Below are 22,543 nucleotides of genomic sequence, written 5' to 3'. Positions count from 1 at the left end.
CAGCACAGCACGTGTTTCGTTTAAACTTGAATATAATTATCACTGATCACGTTCTGCTGCAAACGAAACCAAAAATGCCAACCTGTTTGGAAGAAACCAAGCTTTCAGCACTATGTTTTAAAATAAAAGCGGCGACTTCCGTTTTTGGTAGCCAAGGCTTGCATAGAGTATATAGGCTAGGTGGCTTCAATATGTTGGTCACATAGCTCTTGACATAAACATGATAAACAGCCAAAGGCAGTCATTGTGTTAATTATAATGTCAACAAATGCGGTACTTTTTTCGCGGAAAAAAGTAACGCATCTAGTCAAATAAAATCATTTAAATACGGTAGAGAAAGCAAGATATAAAAGAAAACACTATTAAGCAGTTAAGCAATGTCATAAAAACTCCCGATAATTATACTATATACTATAAAGTATAAATTATGCTGTAAAGGAGTATAAACTTGTGCTAAGTTATTGCAACTTTGCAAGGTGTCAAAAAGTCAATGTACGCATCATAAATAATTCATCTTCACGGTGCTTTATCCAACGCAGCAGACGGTCGACAGCGGATATAGCTTGGTTCTTGGTGACCAGAGGACTGAATGTTGCATACAGTTCAAAACCTGACGCAACCTAACCCAAATAATAATCATAAATTTTGCTGATGATTCCATATATACATAATAATCTACAGTTACAACCGAAAAAGGTAGGCGTAAACTTTAGAGTTTGATAATACTGTAATTAGAATTTGGCATATCGATTGTTTAAAATTAAATCATAAGAAAAGTTCCTTAAAGTGAATAATATATAATTCCAAATTCTTATGCATTTGCGTAGGCTACGTAACAAAACTGGCGCCCGTGGCTGGGGGGATAACTTTAATGTTAATCTTTGTGTACTACACACTTCCGGAATCATTGAAACATCAGCATTTACACAAACTTTTTTACTTTTGGTTCCATTTTTTGTGACAAGGTTCTAGAAGTTTCGCAGTCATTTTCTGTAGCGTATATTTACCGGGGTATTTATTGTTGAAAGTGAAATTAAAATCAAATAAAATACTGCCCTACATGTCTGCGCATGAAAGGATGCAATAAAATTTGCATTGCTAGACTTGCGTAAAGCAACTATAATATTTTGGGTCGGATGAGTTTCTATAGGCCAACTTAAAAGCAGTTATTTCACAAACCGCAGAGGCATTCGCTATTACGACAACAAGATTTGTTGCTTAATGCTACAATAAATCAGATTATGGTACAGGTAATAATTGGTCAAACACGTGGTTCCACGCAAGGGATTTTAGGTAATTACCGAGATCGAACGATTTCTAAGTGTGTTCTACAGGCGAAACCGTTCAATTCTTTTTGTAAAAACATCCCTTTCCAGGTAAGGAAAATAGAGTATTAGACACGCTTTGTTTCATTGTCGATGTCCTCAAACTGGGTCACATATGGTTCATAAATTTTCACTAGATAAAGATATGTTTGTTCTAGATCTACATGGGCAGTAGGATTTCGTAAAACAGCCACAATAACAGGTAAGGTACGTAATTTTTGGACATGAAGGAAAGGAATTACACGCCAATTTTCCAGGCCATTTGCTAAAACCAAACAAAATTTAGCTAAAACCGCAACTCCAACCAAAGTAATGAGCAGCTTGCTCTATTCTGACCCATACTGTTTACAATCCTAAAATGTTTCAAAATTAACGTGGCATTCTAATGAAATCACAACAAGGTAAACACTATTATTGAAAATTCAAATTATCTACCACATTACAGGAATTAGAAACTATTTTTACCCAAGCAAGTAAGGTTTCTTCGTCCGACACAGAGTAATGCAGTTTCAAGGGTGCGGCGGGATTGTGTATTTTGCCGTGCATTTCTTGGTATAGCCCAAACAATCTCTGCCTTTGTTTTTCATTGTGATAAGGTACGGAGAATTCAGGGCAGGTAAACTGCAAGAAAACCATGATGCATCAATAGCCCTTTTCCTATGACTTTATTATCATAACATTGAGTACTTGAGCGTTACGTACCTGAGATATGTTGTTTGTCTTATATAAAAAGTGCCATAACTCTGGAATGCCAACTTTGCTTACAGTGTAATCTGCTTTGCTGTAAGCAAGATGTATAGCTTCAAGGCACTTGTGCCTGTAACAAGAAAGTTATGCAATATAAAATCACGAAATGAAATATGAATGAAATTATGATATAAAATATGAAGGTATGGAATATCTAATTACTTGTTCAATTTTGCAACGACTTTCTTCTTACACTCACAAAGTGTAAAAAAGGCGTCTCGGTCAGCTGACAGGAATATCAAACATGTTTGCAACTTTTCATCCAAGAACGAGATATGGGCATGCAGAAATCCAGATGGATTAAATCTATAAAACACAAAAGCTAATCACTCTACTCATAGTGAAGTCGTTAGAACGCACAATTACTGCATATGTCAAAAAAGAGCACCAGACAGTAAAACATTGCATCACAACTTACTGTGCAAGACATATTGGAAGCCAACTCTCTCCTGCGTGAAAAGATGTAGCAGAGGCGTTTACTAGGTTAAGCAGGACTTGCAAATCTGTCGTGTCAAGATTGTGTTCTTTCAATCGACATATGCTTACCACTTGACTGCAAAATATACGCCTTAATTCAGATGAGGCAGTTTTTTAATATAATCCTAAATATGAACTTATAAGCTTATACAAATTCAAAATTCAAATTAGACAGCACAAAGTTTAAAAAATTCAAAAACTGTAAATACCACCAACCCAGATGACACCAAAACTGCAAAAGCAAGGTCATCTGTTTTTGACTGCTGTAGTGATTGTCCAACAAAATCGCGCATATGGCCAGCCAGTGGTAAGCACTTAACAGCTCGTAGTAAATACTGCGGGTCCTGGTCCATTGAATTACAAAGATGGTCTAAAAATTTGTCAGTGCCTAGAAAATAATAGATGTCATCATTTACTCAAAAACGAGTTACATTTATTATATTATTATCAATGATATATTATATGCTGACAGTAAGTTTTGATAATCTCTTCATCTGTTGAAAATAAACCTGTCAAAAGTCTTCGTAAATCGTAGTTTTTCTGCGTGGAATATATGCGATTTAATTGACTTAGACTCACAACACTGATGATTGTATTGTAGACATAATGCAAGTGAATTTCAATCTGAAACACAGTAATATACCAACATAATCCATGTATATTACAAAGATTTTACCTTAAGCAAGTACATAAACATTTCAATGTAATTTTGTTTTTCACTGATGACTAAACGTAAGAACACACTACACAGACATTAACTTCAGAATTTAAATTAAAAACAGACGAAAGGCTTACCTGATGAATTGTTTCCAAAGCAGAAGAAACTGCAACCAACACCAAAGGTAACTTTATCAAAAACACAAACTTGCGATTTCCAGCTACAATGCTTCTGTTAAAAGATTTGACAATAGTTGAAATGTAAACATCACCATGGAGTGCCATGCAGATTGGTCAAACAACAAAAAGTTACAAATTAACCAAAAACTATCAAAAATATTAAGGTTATTAATATTACGATAGTTAAACAAAAAGTTATAAATTATTTAGAATAAATTATTTACATGCAATAATTATACCTTATTGTATCATTTCGGTCATGTACACAGGATACAATGGCAACCATAACTCCCATTAATGAAGACAACTTATCCTCACAGCCGTGACGTGAATAAACAGGTTTTCCAGCCTCAGTGAGGACAAAAATGTGACTTTTCTTTTCTTTCCAAGATGACGAAAGTTCCGATTCATCCTCTTCAGTCATCAACATGGTCAGCTTGCGTTGTCGAAATGAAATATCATCATCACTTGATGGCCCAGGAAGCTGTTAAAACATAATATATCTTAGGCCTATTTCATGTATAACATCATGATCGAAACCAGTTAAAAAAGAAAGATTTTCTCAAAGACAATTCAAGTAGAGCACACTAAGACCATATACCGGAAACTCAATGTTCCAAGATATGAGAATTTTCAAACAATTTGCAGCTAGAAATAGAAACAAAACTTACTGATAATGCTGAGTCACTGACATATTGGTCATCAGCAGACACAAATACTTCCTCCTGAATGTCGGGATTTGCAGGGTTAGAAGCAGAGTTTTGTGAATTTGATGAAGCCAGGTTTTCAAAATCACTTGGGACATCCACGCTTTCACTACTAGTCACATGCCCAGTTGATAAAATGGTCGCATCATCTTCCATGTCAAATGATATATCCACAGTATATCATGTGCCAACAATAAAGTTAGTTAAATCAAATTAGTTCTCTTTACTTTGCATTCTGGAAATTGAAAGCAAGAATCATAGTTTTAGAATAATTGTTGTACTGCATTGTTTCAATGAAATAAGACAAGTTTTGTATCTTCTTGGCTGTTAAAATAATATACAATAAAATATTTCTTGCCTATAAACAAACATCTATAAACAAGTGGGATTGGGTTTAAAGAGTTTGAATTTTTTCCTTGCATGTAAATAAATAAAATTGGATACAGTATTATTATTTATGAGCTGAAAATTTGCTTCTATGCGCCCTACAAAGAATGCAGTTAGGCGGGCCTACAGGTTTTTATTACAAAAGAAACATAGTAATCCAGCTGGCTTAGTAGTAAGTCATGTCAGGCTTTTGGAGTAACTATTTCACGGGCTAATATTTAAACAAAGCAAATTACCATAACCAGAATTTCCGACTAATGGTATATCACAGGGGTGGCCAGACCTGCTTCAAGCTCGAGCCGCATATTACCAATTCGAGCTTTAAAAGAGCCGCAACACAAACACAATAAAAAATACGAATTTATTCACTCACAACGAAGTGTAGCTATTGATAAACATTAGTGCTGCGTGGTGATACTATGAGTCTCCACCTGGGCTTCACCAACTCTTTTTGCAATTATTAGTGTAACCGTAACCGAGACTTAAAACTAGGTCAGCCCTGAGGTACAGCTTCAAACTGACAGTTTACTTAACTACAGTGTACAAGTTAGCACACTTCTGTACAATAATGTCCTTTTTGGAGTGTAATTTGATTATTACTAACAATGAGTCCATTGTTACTACGTGTGATAGAACGCATTGTTTCATAATCTGATCAAACAACTCGTCTAGACCGGGAAAAAGCATGTCTAATTCAACAATGCAAATTCATTAAAGAGCCGCAGTTTGGCCACCCCTGGTATATCAGCACTTTCTTTATGATGACCCAGTGGTTAGTGTAACATGATTTAGAATTTGTGTTTGAATGTATGAGCTTCTTTTTGTTCTAATATCCGAGTGTTGCCAATGTTATTATGCAGTATCCTCAGTGCTTCGGTGTTACTGAGCGCTCTAACAGTGTAAATACCGACTATCACAATACTGGGAACACTATAAACATTGGCAAGCAGCAACATCAAAAACGCTGGGTATTTTAAAACGCAAATTTTTAAGTAAAAAAGAGGTAACAAAATTAGGGGTAGACCTATACAATTTATTTAGACAAACGATTATTGACCAGTGAAGGAGAGACTTATTTTACACCTACCGGAGTAAGAAATTATTAAAACAGGCTAGTACTTTATGCAAATCGCATTATCCAAACTCAATTAATGGCAGAGTGGTGAAAGAGACATTTTCGTACCTTTGGATAAATACAACATTTTGACATGGCGTAGTGTTAAGACAACTAATATATGTGAAAGACTATATGTCACTGGTGTCCGTTTATCAAAATTAGAGAATCACAATACCGTGACTGGCAGATTTTCACTGATAGGATTATTACTTTTATTTTTTGACAAGGAAAAAAAGAAATCTTATGGCATAGTGGTTAGCCATTAGGTCCATATGCTGGAAGTTTCGAGTTCAACTCTTGTTAACTTCTGACTATTTTTTGTTCACATTAATTTTTGAGGTCATTTAGTCATGAGGAGTGAGAGTTTGGATCGGACAGGGTTAGTTTTAAATTATTTTAGAGTTTGGAAGTAAGTATGGCATTTTAAGCTGAGAATTAGCATATATTTCAATTTCGCAGTCGAGCTTAGTAGTTTAGTCATGAGAAGTGTAAGGATTAGTTTTCAGTTTATTTACACTTCAGAAAAATTAGTATGTCATTTCAAGTTAAAAATAGCATACATTTCAATTCACAGGCTACCAAGTTCAATAAAATATAATCTTATCTTTAACTTCAGGTTAACTACGCAATCTTACTCTTTCGGAAAGAATGATGGAGGTTGCATGTCCTTCCCTAGCAACACTGTGCTGTTTTGGCCTCAGTATACCAGTAACTCGAGAAACCTAGGGCTTGGATTAAAACAAAAAAGTTACTTTCGGTGACATTGTCAAACATGAAATGTTGAGCAAAAACAAATGTCCATGACAGAGCCAAAAGGTAGAATATGAATAAAATTACAGCAAGAACAGTCAGGTACATTAATGAGAACCCTTTCTGACTCACAGCCACCATCTTATTTTAGGCGGCAAGATTTTTTCGATCGCCTATACTTAACAATGGAAATTGTCGACCAATTTTGATTATTTTTGTAATTGCAACTTGCAAGCATTCTGGGCATCGGCTTGCAAAGATCTCACTCAGGTAACATACGAATTTTTTTACACCGTAAAAATAATATATAAAAAAGGTTGCGTAGTTTATGTTGTTCAACATAACTTCACGTTACGTGGCATGTGACGGTAAATGTGTCAAAGTTTGTTTCTTATTTGCGGCGCGTTACACATGTAATTTTGCCTTGCATTTCAAGGAAAGTTTAATAATAGCAAAGATCATAAACTAGCAGTAAACATAAATTGAATTACTTTAGTTACACCCAACGCAGATAACAGCAAACTCGTATGACTTACGTCACATGCTTCAGTGATCATGTATATAGATATCATATCGAACAAATCCAGTGCGTAGGATTAAAATAAAAACTGCCTTAAAATAAAAAATATATTTGAAACATTTTTTTATCTCGTAAAGAAATTCATATGCTAATTACCTGAGTAAAATCGTTACAATTTGATGCCTAAAGCGGTTGCAATTTAAAAAAGAATGAAAGTGGGTTCACATTTTCAATTTTTAAGTAGGAGGCGATCGATAAAATCTTGCCGCCCAGACAGTGGCTCAGAAATTGTCTGTTATGTACATTTACCTAAATTTTGTAAGCAGTTAATAATTGCAGATACAGTTTTTATGCATTTTTACATGATTTATAGCAGTGTTTTTATTAGACAGTATGACAGAGGCTTGCTTAAGAACGAAAACAAGCATCTGGCAGACTTTCAGTGCATACTTGAAGTGCACTTTCAGATCTTTTGCGCACTCAAGATCGATAGTGGAAAGTGTAGCACTTGCTGGCCATATATTTTACTCATCACGCTAATTTATAATAAATAAAGAAACAAAAACTGGTTGCTTAAACGCCAATTTATAATAAATAAACAAAGGATTGAGAATTCAGTGCAAGTCATCACGCAAAAATTTGCGTCTTTGCACACACGAGGTCTCGTCGAAAACAGCCGTACTTTCTAGTTGGGCCAATCCTGCAGCAAGCTTGACGCCTTAGGCCAGTGATTCTTAAACGTTTTTCATTGCTACGTCTTTGGAAAAGTTTGCTGGACTTGCGACGCACCAGCGGTAAGAATCTAATGAAGACGCTTATTATCAAAGTTGTATTCATTGATACAACAAAAAAGAAATATGAATAAAAAAGAATGTCATTTAATGTGATGTTAGGGCTTGCTTGCTTTCGCAAAGTTTAACGAATCTTGGGAGAATTCAAATTCATGTACCAAAAGATAGTAAATTATTGTGCGACAAAATTATATGTTGTTATGAGCTGATATAAGGTTAGCTACAAAACAGAATTATTGTGTGACGCTCTTGGAAAATTAAAACGACGCAGTTTGAGAGCCACTGCCTTAGGCTAGGTATATTGCAGTATTGCGGGTTGTTAGTTGTTATAAAAACGCACTTGATAAAAGATGAAAACATATCAAACATAGGCTTATTATGTACCTAATATCAAAACACCGACATTTTGTAAGTGTACTAACCGAAAATTACATCAAGCTTTGAGCCTTTGATCATCTCCCTTTGCTCCCATTCTGAAAATTACAGAAATAAGCAGGGGATTTCCCAATTCGTGTCCCGAAGACGGATCACCAAAACCCATGGGCTCAATAACGTTATTAACTCACACAACTTGAAGAATTAGTTTATTTACTTTCACTTAAGTAACAAAATGTTTTACATTTCTCATTTTGTGTGCTAGATGTATCATAAGTGGACTACAAATCCCAGGTTTTACAATACAACATTTCAATTTAGGTGGTGAGGCTCAAGTCGAGTCTTTGACTTTTCGGCAATCCCTTCCGGTGTGGATCGACACAGTTAACTCGGATAAAAACTTTACCCAAAGAGAAAAGAACCTGTTAAGAATTTGAAATAAAGGAAATTAGAATAAAACTGACCGTTACTTGGCGGTAACGTAGTGCACCCCAAAGACCATGGAAATCCTAGAGGATCATAGAGAAATCATAGCGGTTAATATAATGACTTTGGTGTAACCATCGTATTGCTTCCCCGCAGAACAGGCTTGTTAATTGCTGTAAATGAAAATGATAAGCCTCTGAACCATTACGGTAGCAGGACTCCAAATCCTTGACTGACGTAATATCGCAGGTATTTTTCGCAAACATGCGTGAGATGCTGATGTTGGTCGTTGGGGAGTTGAGCAACATAACATTAACCGGTGCAGCCGTCCCTACCGTTGTCTTTCTTGACTTCCAAGAAAAATTTGTAGCTTAACTTCAATTGAGGTTGCGCATCGTTTTCGGCAGCACATTATATAACCAGGAACGAATCGGCCAACACGAATAGAAACTGTGTCTTCAAGGTTCAAAAATCGCTTGATATTTATGTGCGGAATACGTAAAGGGAAAACCCCAAATATGAAACAGCGGTATTTGATAAAGTCAGCCCATAGCTTATCTATTCCGGCTATGGCTATGTGCAGTTTGCAGAAATGATCGTAGAATCTTTGTTTCCACGTTTTTTACAAAAAAACTAAATTGCAAAGGCTACTACCAAAGGAAAAAATTTTCTTGAACCAACAACTAATTGCTGCCAAATTATTTAAAGGGTATCTCTATGTCTTTCACACCGGCAGGCGGCTCTGTTCAATTGACAATGGTAAAACATGCAAACTATAATAACTATTGAACTAGGGCCCTAACCCCTAAGAGTGATTATGGCTGACCACTTCTGTCTGTATTTTACTATATATCCTGACATCTTCGTCAGGAAGTCCAACTTAATTTTACCACGAGCCATAAACAAATGTCAGAAATACAAATTGTTGAATATATGTATAAATGAAAAGATTTTTTACATATATCCGTAAATTTTATTTGTACTGGAAAGTGAAAGCCATACTTTACCAAAGTAACAAACAACGAATATTTTTGCTAGTATGTCGCTCCAGGTAACCTAGTATTTTAAGAATGACTGGATTGCAGAAGTAGATTTTTTGAGCATTAATAATATTTTTGATAAACATTTGTACAAAAAATCTTTGTGAAAAATATTTTTGCGTTTTCTTATCTACAACTAATTTCAATGAAGCTCTTCAAACCGAACTGGATCTCTCATGATGGTTGGTGTATTGGGATTGAAAATAATAACTTTATAATAGATGAATGTTAAAATTGTATTTTCTACTTTATAAAAAAATTGTGAAATGCAAAGGAAACATCTTTCTTCTAAAGTAGAAAGGTTTGTGTTGTATCCACATGCTATTGCTTTGATTTTATAATTAATAGAAACAAGTAATTTTTGTAGGCCAACCCATATTTTCAATTGATATTCACCCTGATGGATCGCGTTTTGCCACTGGTGGTCAAGGTGATGGAGGCAGCAGTGGAAAAGTGATCGTTTGGAACATGACTCCAGTGCAAAATGTCGAACATGAGAATAATGATGAAATTCCCAAAGTTCTTTGTGTTATGGACAACCATCTTGGTAACACATGTTAACTTTTGTGTTCAGAGGTGAAACTAGGGTAAATCGAAGTATCACATATGGGGGTTCGTTTTGCTTCTTTTCTTCTATGTGACAACCAAATGGGTTGGAACTTTCCACTCTGCTTTTATTTTCCTATTACTTCAAAACTGAAAGATTCGACATGAATCTGTTCACATATAATCCTTTATTTATATTTCTTGACCCAAAAAATTTCACTTTAGTACTACTGGTCCGAAGTGTCTTTGTAGACACAGGGTATTCACCTACAGATTTCAACCACTAGAGAGAACAACATTTTATAGAAATATTGCTTAATAGTCTGTTACCTTCTTGATATTGTTAATGTTTTATTGCTGTTATATCGTAGCTTGCGTAAATTCAGTCCGATGGTCATGTAATGGCCGGTACCTGGCCTCTGGTGGAGATGATCGGCTCATCATGATTTGGCAATTTGCAGGTATTTTGCTGTTTAAAACCAAATTTATAGGTTTGAATATCAATAGATATGGCTGTGAATAATTTTATTTAATTGTAATTAATAGGCTATGGTGGTGCAAGTATGTTTGGAGCGTCAAGCAAGTTAAAAACTGGCACTGGAGAGCGCTGGAGATGCACACATACGCTGAAGGGACACACGGGAGGTTTGTTAATTGTTATTAGTTCACCCCATGTTGTCATGATTATGCAATTGTAAAACTTATGGGCTTTTCTTGATTTTTAGATGTTCTTGACCTTGCATGGTCTCCAGGGGACCAGTGGCTGGCATCCTGTAGCATTGACAATTCTATTGTTGTTTGGTCTGTGAAAAACTTCCCAGAAATAACGACTATTTTAAAGGGACACACAAGTTTGGTTAAGGTGAGACATTGGCATGACTAAATCCCATGTTTCATTTTAAGTTCTTTGAATTTTATTGGTAAGAGGCATGATTAAGGATAGTTGGTGAAGTCAAACTTTGATAAAGTGGAACTGCTTTTGCTACCGTGAAGCATCTGTGTACTGTACAGTCGTCACAGCTACTATAGACATATTTAACAATATTATATAAGATGCACAGACAACAAAAACGATGACAATTACAACTAAGAAGTCTATCTGTCCAGCTGAAATTTAAGATGGTGAACGCTATTTGCTGAAACTACAATGTATATACGCATTTTGTACCAGGGTGTGACGTGGGATCCAATTGGGTCGTACCTAGCATCGCAGTCTGATGATAAAACGGTGAAGATATGGAAGACGTTGGACTGGAAATTAGAAATGACAATTACCAAGCCCTTTGTTGAAGTAAGTGCAGGAACTGTATTAGAATAGAACAACATTTTGGATGAGATTAAGCTTCTTTAAATTTCTTTTCCTGTATGTCTTAATGTGCATAAAAACTCTTCTACTTGTCCAGTGCACGGCCACAACACACGTACTTCGATTAAGCTGGTCACCGGATGGTGGTTATCTTGTTTCTGCACACGCTATGAATAATTCAGGTCCGACAGCGCAGATCATTGAACGAGCTGGTTGGAAGACAGAGATGGATTTTGTTGGTCACAGAAAAGCAATAACATGCACCAGGTGATAACGATGGTATACCTTAAAAAATAGTGATGTACCAAATTGAAAATGATTTAATTCGTGAGAATTTGAATGATAGATTTTTAAATTTGTGTAAATCGGTATCTGCTAACTCTGCTCATGTTGCTCAATCAAAGTATTCGACAAGTAAGAGAACCATGTTTAACTTTTTTTAATTGTTTCGCAAGTGATCTTTTCTTTGTGTAAAAAAGAATTCAGCTCAAATCTGTCCACAAGATTCAGTTTCATGACCATAACAAAAAGAGTGGATATTTGTCAGCACTATATGGTTCTTTTTTTGATTTGGCACATCCCTACCTAAGAGACTGTTATACCAAAGTTGGTTAATTGTATGCTACATTCAGCTGGAAGCTATTATTACCGTCTTTGCAATCATTAATTATTATCATTTACTAAAGGTTCAATGGTTGTGTGTTTCAAAAACCGAAATCGAAAGAAGCTGATGACACGAAGTCACCAGCATTTTTACCCTACACCTGTTGTGCTGTTGGTAGCCGAGATCGATCTCTATCTGTCTGGCTTACTTCTCTGCGTCGCCCCTTAGTGGTTATACATGATTTATTTGAAAATTCCGTCATGGATTTATCTTGGTTTGTTTCTTTTTTCAGTAAACTTTTCAAAACTCTTTTTAAATAATTGGATTTTTCCCTTTTAAACAAAATGATTTTACGCTCTTCTGCTTGTTTTATAATGAATTTTTAGCCATTACCTTGGTTTTCATACGTAATGGTAGCTAGATGATATAAGAAAATTACATAAAAATTTTTGATTCAGGTCATTTAGCGGATTTTCTTTACTGTGCTGTTCTTGGGATGGTTCAATTGCTTATGTTGAATTCACTCCGGATGAAATTGGCCAGACTTTGACTCAGGAAGAAAAGGTCAGTTTGCTTGATTACATATTCTGTGGAAGGCCTTTTCTTGTTTTGTTGATTGTTACTTCAGTGCATGTTGCTTGTTGTAGAATAAACTTCACAAAGAGACTTATGGAAAAACATCGGACATTGTCTCACAACCATTGATCATTGAAAATCCTGCCATGCTTGCAATTCAGGAAAAGAAAGTAGACCAGAACGCCAGTACTGAGGTGGTGAAGGCTCCTGTGACACCAATCAAGTATCCGGTAACTAAGCCAACATTTTCAATGTTTCTTGTGACTATTATATAGTAATATAAGTCCTTTATGAGGCTATGATTAATTAATTATTAATGTTCCTGTTGTGAGAGCGTAAAACTCATTGAAAGTTGTTCAGACAAAGCAAACTGAAACTCGAACCCCGACTGGCAGAAGACGAATCACTCCAATATTTGTTGCTCCACAGGAGGAACTCGGGTGAAAAATATTCTCCATGTTTTATTGACTTGTGGTTAAATTTTTTGGGTCTGTTTTATATTTATTTTTGTTAATACGTACAACGGCATCCAGGCCGGATAGCGACTGTCAAAACAGCGACTGTCATAATGGCGACTTCATAATAGCGACGTAATCAAGTGAGCGACATTCCAAACAGCGATTGTATAAATGCCGACCGCATTAAAACAGCGACTGTTATGATAGCGACTTAACTAGGCTTACCATATTTTTTTGATTGAAAAGCGGAAGAAAATGCAAACAAGTACCGGAACCGTACGAAAAAAGTTCTTTCAATAACCTAACTGCAAAAAGATCATCTCCTCCTCCTCCTAGCCTACTATTACTGAACAGTGAACAAGCGAATGCGCTAACAATCAACTCACCACTGGACCAATTACCCGCTACAATGATGTAACAATTACTTTCACATTTAACACAACGAAACAAGAACACGCATCGGGTATTGCTTTTCAGCAAATTGGCTAAACAAACCAATCACATCATGCTAATATTCGTGTAGTGTGGGGCAATGCTGGCTCAGTAAATGCCAAAGCGGGACTTTTAGTTGACTGATCGGACACTATGACGTGTCACATTAATTTTAAAGTCGTTTGAAAAATTTCATTAATTTTAAGGTCGTTTGAAAAATTTGCCCCAATGGATTTTATAATTTCAAGAAAAGGAAGTGACATGATAAGTTATGAAGGCTTTTTGTACAGGAAAGACAAAACAAAGTTAAATACAATCAATTGGAGATGTGCTAAAACAGGTTGTAAAGGTCGCCTAACGACAAGCCTTCAGTATCGTGAGCAACAACAACCCCCAGTGAGCAGTGGCGTCCACACGCATCCACCAAACCCTACGGAAGTGGCAGCCAGGAGAGTTGAAAACAGTGTAAAAACAGCTGCAGTAAGAACACGGGATCCACCACGAAGAATCGTGCAGGATGCATTGACCGAAGTTAATGAAGAAGTTGCAGCAGCTGTTGGCTCTTCCACAAATCTGCGTCAAACCATCAGACGGAAAAGGAAAGCAACAGACAACAACCCCCCAGCTCCTGTTAATGTAGGAGAACTGTTCATACCTGATATGTTGAGACAAACAACAGACCAGCGTGGCTTCGTGCTCTATGACAGTGGGCCTGGAGATGTTCATCGGATGCTTATTTTCAGCACAGATCAGTTTCTTCAAACCTTACACGATTCCGAACACTGGATGTGTGATGGTACATTCAAAGTGTCACCATCCCTTTTTTATCAAGTATACACTGTGCATGCTATGATACGAAACAATGTGCTTCCCTGCATTTTTGTTCTACTCCCAAATAAGCAACAAGTAACATACTCTCAAATGTGGACTGAAATCAAATCACTGAAACCTGGACTCGCTCCAAGAAGTGTACAGATCGACTTTGAACTAGCTTCCAAAGCTGCGCTCATTGAAGCATTTCCTCAAACGCACATCTACGGCTGTTACTTTCACTTGGGACAATCGCTCTGGAGAAAGATTCAGGAAAACGGACTGCAACGGTTATATGTGCAAGACGACAATATTCGGATGGCACTGAAAATGCTCCTTGCTCTTGCCTTTCTACCAGTGGATGAAGTGAGCGATGCCTTTGATGAATTGGTGGCAGACTACCCAGCAGAAGTAATGCCTCTCGTAAATTACTTCGAAGACAACTACGTGGGCCGAAGAAACAGACGGGGAGACAGACGACAGCCATTGTTTCCCGTACATATGTGGAGTGTGAAAGCCAGACAAGATGCGGGACTGCCACGAACCAACAACCAGCTAGAGAGTTGGCACAATGCGTTTCAGGGATCAACGGAAACTCATCATCCTTCCATCTTTCGATTCATCGAAGCTTTAAGACGGGAGGAAGCCCTTCAACGGGCAAACCGAACCCAGCTACTACAAGGCAGAGACCTGACTCAGCGAATGAAAAGATACGTGACAATGAACACACGAATCACTGTTGTACAGCAAAATCGAGGCCAGTATGATCTGCGGCAGTTCCTTCGAGCCCTTGCTCACAATTTAGAAATAAACGTGGCTTGATTTTTATTGCAAGACTTTTGGTTGTTTTAAAGTCCCTTTTGGTTTCAATCTTTCACTACGCAGTGTTTGCCTGTTTGTGCGTGCATACGTGTGTAGAGAGGTGTGGGGGATGGAAGGTATGTGTGGAGGGGGTGAAAGAGTGCGTGTGCGCGTAAGCCTTGGATTTAATAAAAGAAGTGAGGTCGCTGTTGTGACAGTTGCTGTTTTTGATGAATCGCTGTCGTGTAGTCGCTCTATTGACAGTCGCTGTTTTAAATGAATCGCTGTCGTGTAGTCGCTCTATTGACAGTCGCTGTTTTAAATGAATCGCTGTCGTGTGGTCGCTCTATTGACAGTCGCTGTTCTGACAGTCGCTATTTGGAACCCGAGCCACGTACAACAGACTAAACCAACTACTTGTATGATAGTGGAATTCCTCGACCATTCGGTTCCACATTTGGGAAGACCAGTGCCAATCTTTTAAAACCTGCCGATAAATTAAAAATTGATTCTAATCTCAAGGCAGATATTTCTCCAGTGAAAGAGGTGAGAATTCGAAAACACTTTGGGCTTGACAAATTGTTATTAACCACCAACAAACTGATCATGTCTCATTTTACCAAAGACTTACCTTGCATATTATTTCTTTAATGTTGATATCTTATTGTGTTAGTTAAGGGTCATATGATTACATTTTCTTGTTCCTTTAACAGAATGACGAATTGAAAGTTGATTTAAAGAAGCCATCAACTGATGCATCAACTTCATTGAACAAAATGAATGTAACTGTGGAAACTAAGAAAAAATCACTCCCTGTTGTATCAGGTAAAATATGAATGGTGAAAAAACAACACAAAAGTGACAATCTGTGGATGATTCCTCCACATATTATTATCTATACTAACATACTAGTTTTTTTCAGTCAGTGCCAATTCAGCTAAAGACATTTCCAAAAAAACAACTCCTGTGAAAGCTTCTGACAATTCTGTTCAGATGGTAATTTGACCTATTTTTGTACATGATAAAGTACATTGCGTAATTAAAAGTATTGGTGCATATAGTTAATTATTAAATCTTGAACAGAAAAAGAAAGCTGTCCTTGACATCCGGTTATGTGAGCAGACCAAATCTCAAGCGGATGCCATGAAAGCAAATGATGGAAAAAGTGTTCATTTTGTTGATGTAACAAAGTATGTTTATTGTGACAGAATAAAGCAGCACTTTATAATCATCGTTTACTTGTTCACAGATCTATTCTAACACCTGGCTATACATTTGTTCCAAAAGCATAAATGGTGATAGTTTATAAGATCGATGTTATTATATCCATGCAGTGTTGTGGAGAAGGAAGATCCTAAACCCACGACCAGCAATATTGTCCAGACGATTGAAACAACGTCCGTCATCAGCCAATCACCTCGGCGACCGGGCCGACCACCACTTCACTTAAAACGGAAACAGATGTCCGAGATGACATCACCAGGAAGGAAAAAGCACAAGCAGATAAGGAAGGATCATCCAAGATCTTTGATCCGTGATGAGGCTGCAACTCACAGCAATGTTGCCGTCACTGGAGAGGTTTTTCACGTCAATGATCATTGTATTATGCTGCTTGTGTAACTAGGGTGAGGTTTCTAATTACCATGTGTTTACTTATTTCTATTTCTCGTTTTGCAGACTCAACCAACTTCAACCAAACAGGTTCATTCCATGGCACCGGTTCATCTTTTACCAACAAGGAAGTTAACAGCTAGAATTTCTATCCAGGTTAGCATCCGTCACCATAATGCCTAATGATATTATCATTGTGTAGACATGCTGTCATGCAGTATTCAGTAACATGATTTTCTGGACAAGTCGCTTCCCTATCTTACTTTCGTTTTCAGTCGAGTTCCACAGCTGATCTGACAGTGAATGCTGATAATGAACTGACATCTGATGAAAAAATCATTGACTGTTCGCTCCATAAATTAATTTGTTTATGTAATAAACAAGAACAGTGGATCACTGTGATGTCCTCTCCGATAATAGCCCTTCATGTTAGCGAGTAAGTCAAGTGGATTTGACAGCAAATTAGGGAAAATTAACTTCATAAGTACAAATATGTATACAATAAAAGCGTGGTTGTTGACTATGGCATGTTAGTTACTATACATTTGTCTATTATAAATCTACAGAAACAACAAATCATCTTGCCGTACACATTACCACCCTAATCAATGTTTTTCTATGTTTTCTACAGGATGATCATAGCCACTGGGTGCCATGATCACACACTTCATGTGATGTCTGTGTTTTCGGGCCGACGTCTCTTTCCCCCAATTTGCTTTGCTTCATCTACCACTCCGCTCTCCTATCTTTACTGCAGGGGCCATAACGTGATGGCGATAGACGCTGGATGCAATTTATCGGTGTGGTGAGTCACTTGTTGTGACGTTGTGAGATCAAGAAAGAGATGATCATGAAGCAGACGCATGTTGCTCAGCAATTACGCTAATGTCAACATACGTTTGGCAACCGCTAATCTGCACTATCATGGTTTCATAATAATCTTTATTCAGGGATACAAAAAACTCCAAGGTCATCATTAGCAACCAATCGTTTGCGCATCTGATAACCGGCAATCTCAGCACTCAGCACAGGGCTTTGAATGATACGACGTCACCTTTACGTAAATTTTCGATGACCGAATCAGGACTACCCCTTCTGACCTTAAGTGACAATAGAAGCTTCACATTTAACCTCGACATTTCGTCATGGTGGGTTGTATATGTCACACTGGTCTGCAGCGTGAATCTTGACGTTGTATTTGTTTCTTCCGCCATAGGGTGCTAGTGAGCTCGCCGTCGGACTCTGTTGAACAATTTTCGGAAAATATTGCCATTGCAACAAACGACGGTGGTCTGCTAACAAAACACGAAGAGGAGATTATGACTTCGTTGAGGAAGAAAATGAGTAGCGGGTAAGGTTTTGTTAAGGTTGCCATAAGAGTCTTATAGTCCCGCTTGTTGTGAATAAAAAGTGGAATTTAACACGGAATTATTAAATACCCTTGACCCTTGTTGTGGAATTATTAAATAAGAACGACGCTTGACCCAACGAAGACAGTTTGTCGTAATAATACGTAACCGGTTGCAACACCTATTACGACAGGACTGGTGCCCACGCTTCCCGCTCATTCCATGCCACGTCGTCGACGCAACGAAACGCAACCTTGGCGCTGCTTGAACACAAGGTGGCAGCATGCGTCATGTTACAATCCGCCTGTGAATACCGGAAGTGGTTGTTGGCCTACGTTAGGTTTGTGTCGTTTTGCTATCAAAATTGCATTGGCTTGCAATGGCATAATTATGAGACATCTATTTCCCTGTGCATATTTAAATTTGGCTGTGAGAGCCCTTGGTCAATAAGAATATTTACGTCATTTTTTCTCCAGGTATCTCGTTCAAGAAAATCTTGAAGTTCGTCTGCGTGAAGTTTGCAACGATTTGATTGGTCCACCAACACAACGTCATTTTAGAAGAACCAATCAGACAGGTTCATGGACTTCACATGTCCTGGTAAGTTATTTCAATCATACTTACTATTATTTGCGTGATTTCATGATTTCTGTGGTATGATTGTGTTCATCTCAGGGCATACGGAAGCGAATCCTTCTGCAGGATGAGGTCCTCCCCATCATTGGATCCAACCTCAGCTTCCAGAGACTCTATACGGAGTATCAAGATCAATTGGATACCGCTCAGCATAACTTCAACATTTCCTCTATAGGCAGTTGATGGTACCACTGACAGCTTTGATGTCATTCACGCGTTACATTGACATTCGGACGAAATTTCGACAGGGTTGTAACAGTAGGAAACCTCCAAACACATACACTGCGACTGTGATGTATTGTGTCATTGTGGTGATGTCATCACTGCGTCTATCACGCCCTTTATGCTAGAACCTTTTTTTCGCTTATTTTACCAATTTTCATGGATATTCGATAAAGTAAGGGCGTGGCATACACAGAACAACCAAAACACAGCGTACGAATTACCGTAAGCTGAAACCAAAGTGATTAACATTCGTATAAATTCACTAATAGCCATATTAACCCAAAAAAGTTTCAGACGGTGTGTGGTGTGAAAAAGTGTTCGTTTGACAACGTTCAATTAAATTCAGAATTCCAGGTTATTACAGTAGAAATGAAACGGAATTTACCATAATTAAAACATAAGTTGAGGAGAGATGAGATGGCTTTCAACGCATAAACTGTTAATGTATACCGGTGTAGGCTATGTAATGTACTTACCGGTCATAGGTGGGCAGTACCGTGGTATTATAATACCGAATTACTGTACCGCGGTACTTTTTCTGTACCGATACCGTCGGTACTTCAAAAAAAGTTCCGAATCTCTGTATCGAGTTACTTTTTCAAGAAATTTCCGTCGGTCCCGGTACTCGGTACTTTTCACGTGATAATTTCGAAATTACGTGTTAATTAATCCTTAATAATAATTTTAGCATCTGTTGATCTTTTATTCTAGAAATGTCAATGTAAGGGTTAAATGTGTTCTCTAATCAGCACTGCCGCTAAATGTTATGTTTTCGCGTACACTACGGCAAAGAACAACACAAACAAGATCGTGAAAAATAATGCTGTGAACTGATAGAAAATAATTTATGACGTGATCATTTTTCAATCCTAATACGGGAACTTGTGCAAAAGTAAGAGACCCCAGAAAGATATAAGTTCATTGATTTCAAGTTGAAAAATGATAATGATGACGATATGGCGGCCACGGTGACACGACGGGGTGATTCTGCTCTCCTCATTTGGATATATCACTTCAAATTGTCCCTGCATTGATTAGTGCTATGTGTGGTATTTTCTCATTATATTATATATATATGGCGCGTACCTGTTGTTCGAGCGGACGAGATCAACAATACAAGTTAGGTTTGTAAAAATCTAGATCAGGGGTGTTCAAATGATTTCTGCCATGATCCACCACAGCCAAACCTGACAAAATGATGATCCAATAAATACGAATAGTAAACATATTGGACATGCTTTAATTTTTATGGTGCTTTATTTATGTAAATGTACCCTACATTGTAGGGCCTACAACATATTAATAACTTTGTAAAAAACAAAAGTGAAGTGTGCTACAGCTGCAAGGTTGTTTCAAAAGTACATGGGAAGATCCACACAAAAAGTTGAAAAGATCCGGATCCGGATCGAGATCCGCCATTTGAACATCCCCGATCTAGATTGTTCTACGCTCGATCGGCTTGTGCTCACTGGGAAGAAACGCAACCTTCCTGACTCGATATCGCGGAGTCCATAACTTCCGAGCGCCGCATTGGTGACCCCGTAAAGACCAGTGAACAACGGTTTCTGCAACAAACTTTCTGTCGAAGATGCCGCCGAATTGTCACAGCTATGTGAGCTCAGAAAGACTCAGATCTCTTTCCAGAAAATCTCAACGCAAAGCTGGAGCATTTGCACAGTGTAGTCAAAAAGCAGGCTACGCTCGGGACTGCTCGTGCTCACAGCGTGACCTTCCTTACTCGATAACGCGGAGTCATAACTTTCCAAGCGCTGCATTCTTCTTGTGTCGCAAACACCAGGGCCCAGAGGCCTAAGTAAGCCAAGTGTAAAGTTTGCTATCAGTACGCAGATGAATGTAAAGCAGTGTCTATTTCACCAGGTGGCTGCTGTTTACTGAATTTGAAGAAAGCTACTTCGGTAAACCGCTAGCTTGTTACGTAGTTGGTGTTTTATTGCTTTGTTAAACGGCAGCTAGTGAAATAGACACTTATTTTACCGGCCTTGGTTTAACGAAGTAGGAAATTACGGTAACCGCCAATTAAGCTGGTATGTGAAATGAAATCTATGCTAATTTTAAATTTAAAACCACGTAAAACTTTTTCAACGTGTTTATTTTAACTAAAATTATTCCTCTCTTACCCAAACTCTCACTTTTCATGATTTAATTACTACGCTAGGCCTAGGCTGAGTATTGAAATAAACACTATTTTTCAATTAAAAGCGACAATTTTTTTCCAAAGTCTAAATTAATTTAAAACTACTCCCCTCCGACCCAAACTCTCACCTCTTGTGACTAAATTACATCAAATAAATTTGGACAAAAAATGTATTCTCAAACACGAAACCTCCTGCATATGAGCCCCCATGATACTTTACAGTTAACCACTGCGACACTGCATTGCTTTCTTCAGGTAAATAAAATAACTTGACTTGTGTTTTAGTGCTTAAAAGACTCGACTTGACTCACAGAACTGTTAACATGGAGAATTTGGTTCACTTGACTCAAGTCCCAAAACAATTATTTCAAATTGTAGTAAAACCGGTTTTTGTATTTCTGAAATAATTTTTTTAAAAAGCACTACGCAATACATTCTATTGATTGTGTGAAAACAGCAGAAATGGATAAAACCAGATTTTATGCTTATATTTACGTTGCGAGTATTCGGAAAGCCATTTATTATAGACCTAAAACAAAAATAAATAATAACTTGTTTGTGACTTGGCATGTGTTAGCACTTGACTTGATAAACATTACTGACTCGGCTTAACTTGATTTGGGAATGTACGAATAATTAAATGACTCGACTTGATTTGGACGTTTGCTGTTAGTGACTTGATTTGTGTCACAACAATTTAGAATTGTTTCCACCACCGGCTAATGTAACATGACTCACAGTGCATCACAATGTGCGTTTATGGAGTCTAGTATACAACTGCACAACCACGAGTCTTGGTATACTAGACCCCAGCTACTGAAATTGTGACGTCATCTCGTTGGACACTTGTTTACTATGCCCCGTGTATGGACCAATTAATTTATAAGTTAACTGTTTCTACGTGATGGACTAGTCTTTGGCAATAGGCAAAACAATCAAAGATCCAGAATTCTTTTAGTATTATATTTAAAAGATTAAATCAGAGGTGCTTAAAGTTTTTAAGCTTGCGAGTTACTTGTGCAAAGACACATCAAATTGATCGACTAATAAAGAACTTTTTATATCAACTGCTAATCATATCTACGTTTTTACTTACTTAGGTTGTTTTGCACATAGTATATTCAATTATTTTGACATAAAGAAGCTTTATAAAGCAACAACGACTTTATTTTATTAAAAATAATTGCAAATTTGTTTACAAGTAAATATCTAAATCAGTTTTGAATGATGTGCAATCAACATATTGGGCACCCCTGGTTTAAATGAACTACATTATTGTACTGAAAACAAAAAAATGCTTGTTATTTGCATTCTTTATTCAAATTTTCAGCTTTTACAAAAATAAAGGGTTCTTAAGTTTGTTTGTATCTATCTATCCAGTTACCAGGAAACTACTAACAAACCAACACTCCAAACACAAAAGTTATCTTCATGTAAAACTGCAGAAGTAGGCCTAAAACGGCCGCCCCTATTAATTTTATCAAAATGTGTGCTATGTGACAAAATCAGTATGGGTTAGATGGCGTTTCAATGTT

General features: G+C 37.2%; 2 protein-coding genes across 2 annotated transcripts; one reads left to right on the top strand and one right to left on the bottom strand.

The window, feature by feature from the left end:
- Positions 1 to 236: 236 nt before the first annotated feature.
- Positions 237 to 8,096, bottom strand: LOC143460508 (protein SAND-like). The gene is made up of 12 exons (XM_076958030.1): positions 8,081 to 8,096; positions 6,233 to 6,325; positions 4,058 to 4,328; positions 3,626 to 3,870; positions 3,345 to 3,438; positions 3,059 to 3,173; positions 2,766 to 2,937; positions 2,491 to 2,625; positions 2,235 to 2,378; positions 2,028 to 2,142; positions 1,791 to 1,946; positions 237 to 620 (listed from the first exon to the last, which is right to left on the bottom strand). Exons 3-12 carry the CDS (start codon positions 4,247 to 4,249, stop codon positions 480 to 482), a joined length of 1,509 nt encoding a protein of 502 aa, XP_076814145.1. The 5' UTR covers positions 4,250 to 4,328; positions 6,233 to 6,325; positions 8,081 to 8,096; the 3' UTR covers positions 237 to 479.
- Positions 8,097 to 9,034: 938 nt separating this feature from the next.
- On the top strand, positions 9,035 to 19,233 carry LOC143460507 (protein HIRA-like). Its single transcript, XM_076958029.1, has 24 exons — positions 9,035 to 9,681; positions 9,867 to 10,046; positions 10,417 to 10,506; positions 10,592 to 10,690; positions 10,771 to 10,907; positions 11,217 to 11,336; positions 11,449 to 11,618; positions 12,038 to 12,229; positions 12,414 to 12,519; positions 12,603 to 12,761; positions 12,892 to 12,971; positions 15,461 to 15,578; positions 15,746 to 15,857; positions 15,955 to 16,028; positions 16,116 to 16,222; positions 16,367 to 16,610; positions 16,710 to 16,799; positions 16,919 to 17,079; positions 17,275 to 17,448; positions 17,594 to 17,791; positions 17,860 to 17,994; positions 18,186 to 18,332; positions 18,469 to 18,592; positions 18,668 to 19,233. The coding sequence occupies exons 1-24, from the start codon at positions 9,645 to 9,647 to the stop codon at positions 18,809 to 18,811; spliced, it is 3,198 nt and encodes a 1,065-aa protein (XP_076814144.1). The 5' UTR covers positions 9,035 to 9,644; the 3' UTR covers positions 18,812 to 19,233.
- Positions 19,234 to 22,543: the final 3,310 nt, after the last annotated feature.

The sequence above is a fragment of the Clavelina lepadiformis genome, chromosome 5 (genome assembly GCF_947623445.1).
Source record: "Clavelina lepadiformis chromosome 5, kaClaLepa1.1, whole genome shotgun sequence".
In the NCBI taxonomy this organism is placed as follows: domain Eukaryota; kingdom Metazoa; phylum Chordata; class Ascidiacea; order Aplousobranchia; family Clavelinidae; genus Clavelina; species Clavelina lepadiformis.
Note: the sequence above shows the minus strand (reverse complement) of the source record. Positions and strands in the feature narration are given on the sequence as shown.

Excerpts from the sequence above, each read along its gene's own strand:
- LOC143460507 (XM_076958029.1), top strand. The coding sequence starts at position 9,645 with ATGAAGCTCTTCAAACCGAACTGGATCTCTCATGATG. Across the intron at positions 9,682-9,866 it reads GAACTGGATCTCTCATGATG|GCCAACCCATATTTTCAATT; the intron begins GTTGGTGTATTG and ends TAATTTTTGTAG. Across the intron at positions 15,579-15,745 it reads ATATTTCTCCAGTGAAAGAG|AATGACGAATTGAAAGTTGA; the intron begins GTGAGAATTCGA and ends TTCCTTTAACAG.
- LOC143460508 (XM_076958030.1), bottom strand. The coding sequence starts at position 4,249 with ATGGAAGATGATGCGACCATTTTATCAACTGGGCATGTGACTAGTAGT. Across the intron at positions 3,174-3,344 it reads CTTTGGAAACAATTCATCAG|ATTGAAATTCACTTGCATTA; the intron begins GTAAGCCTTTCG and ends ACTGTGTTTCAG. Across the intron at positions 2,626-2,765 it reads GCAGTTTTGGTGTCATCTGG|TCAAGTGGTAAGCATATGTC; the intron begins GTTGGTGGTATT and ends TATATTTTGCAG.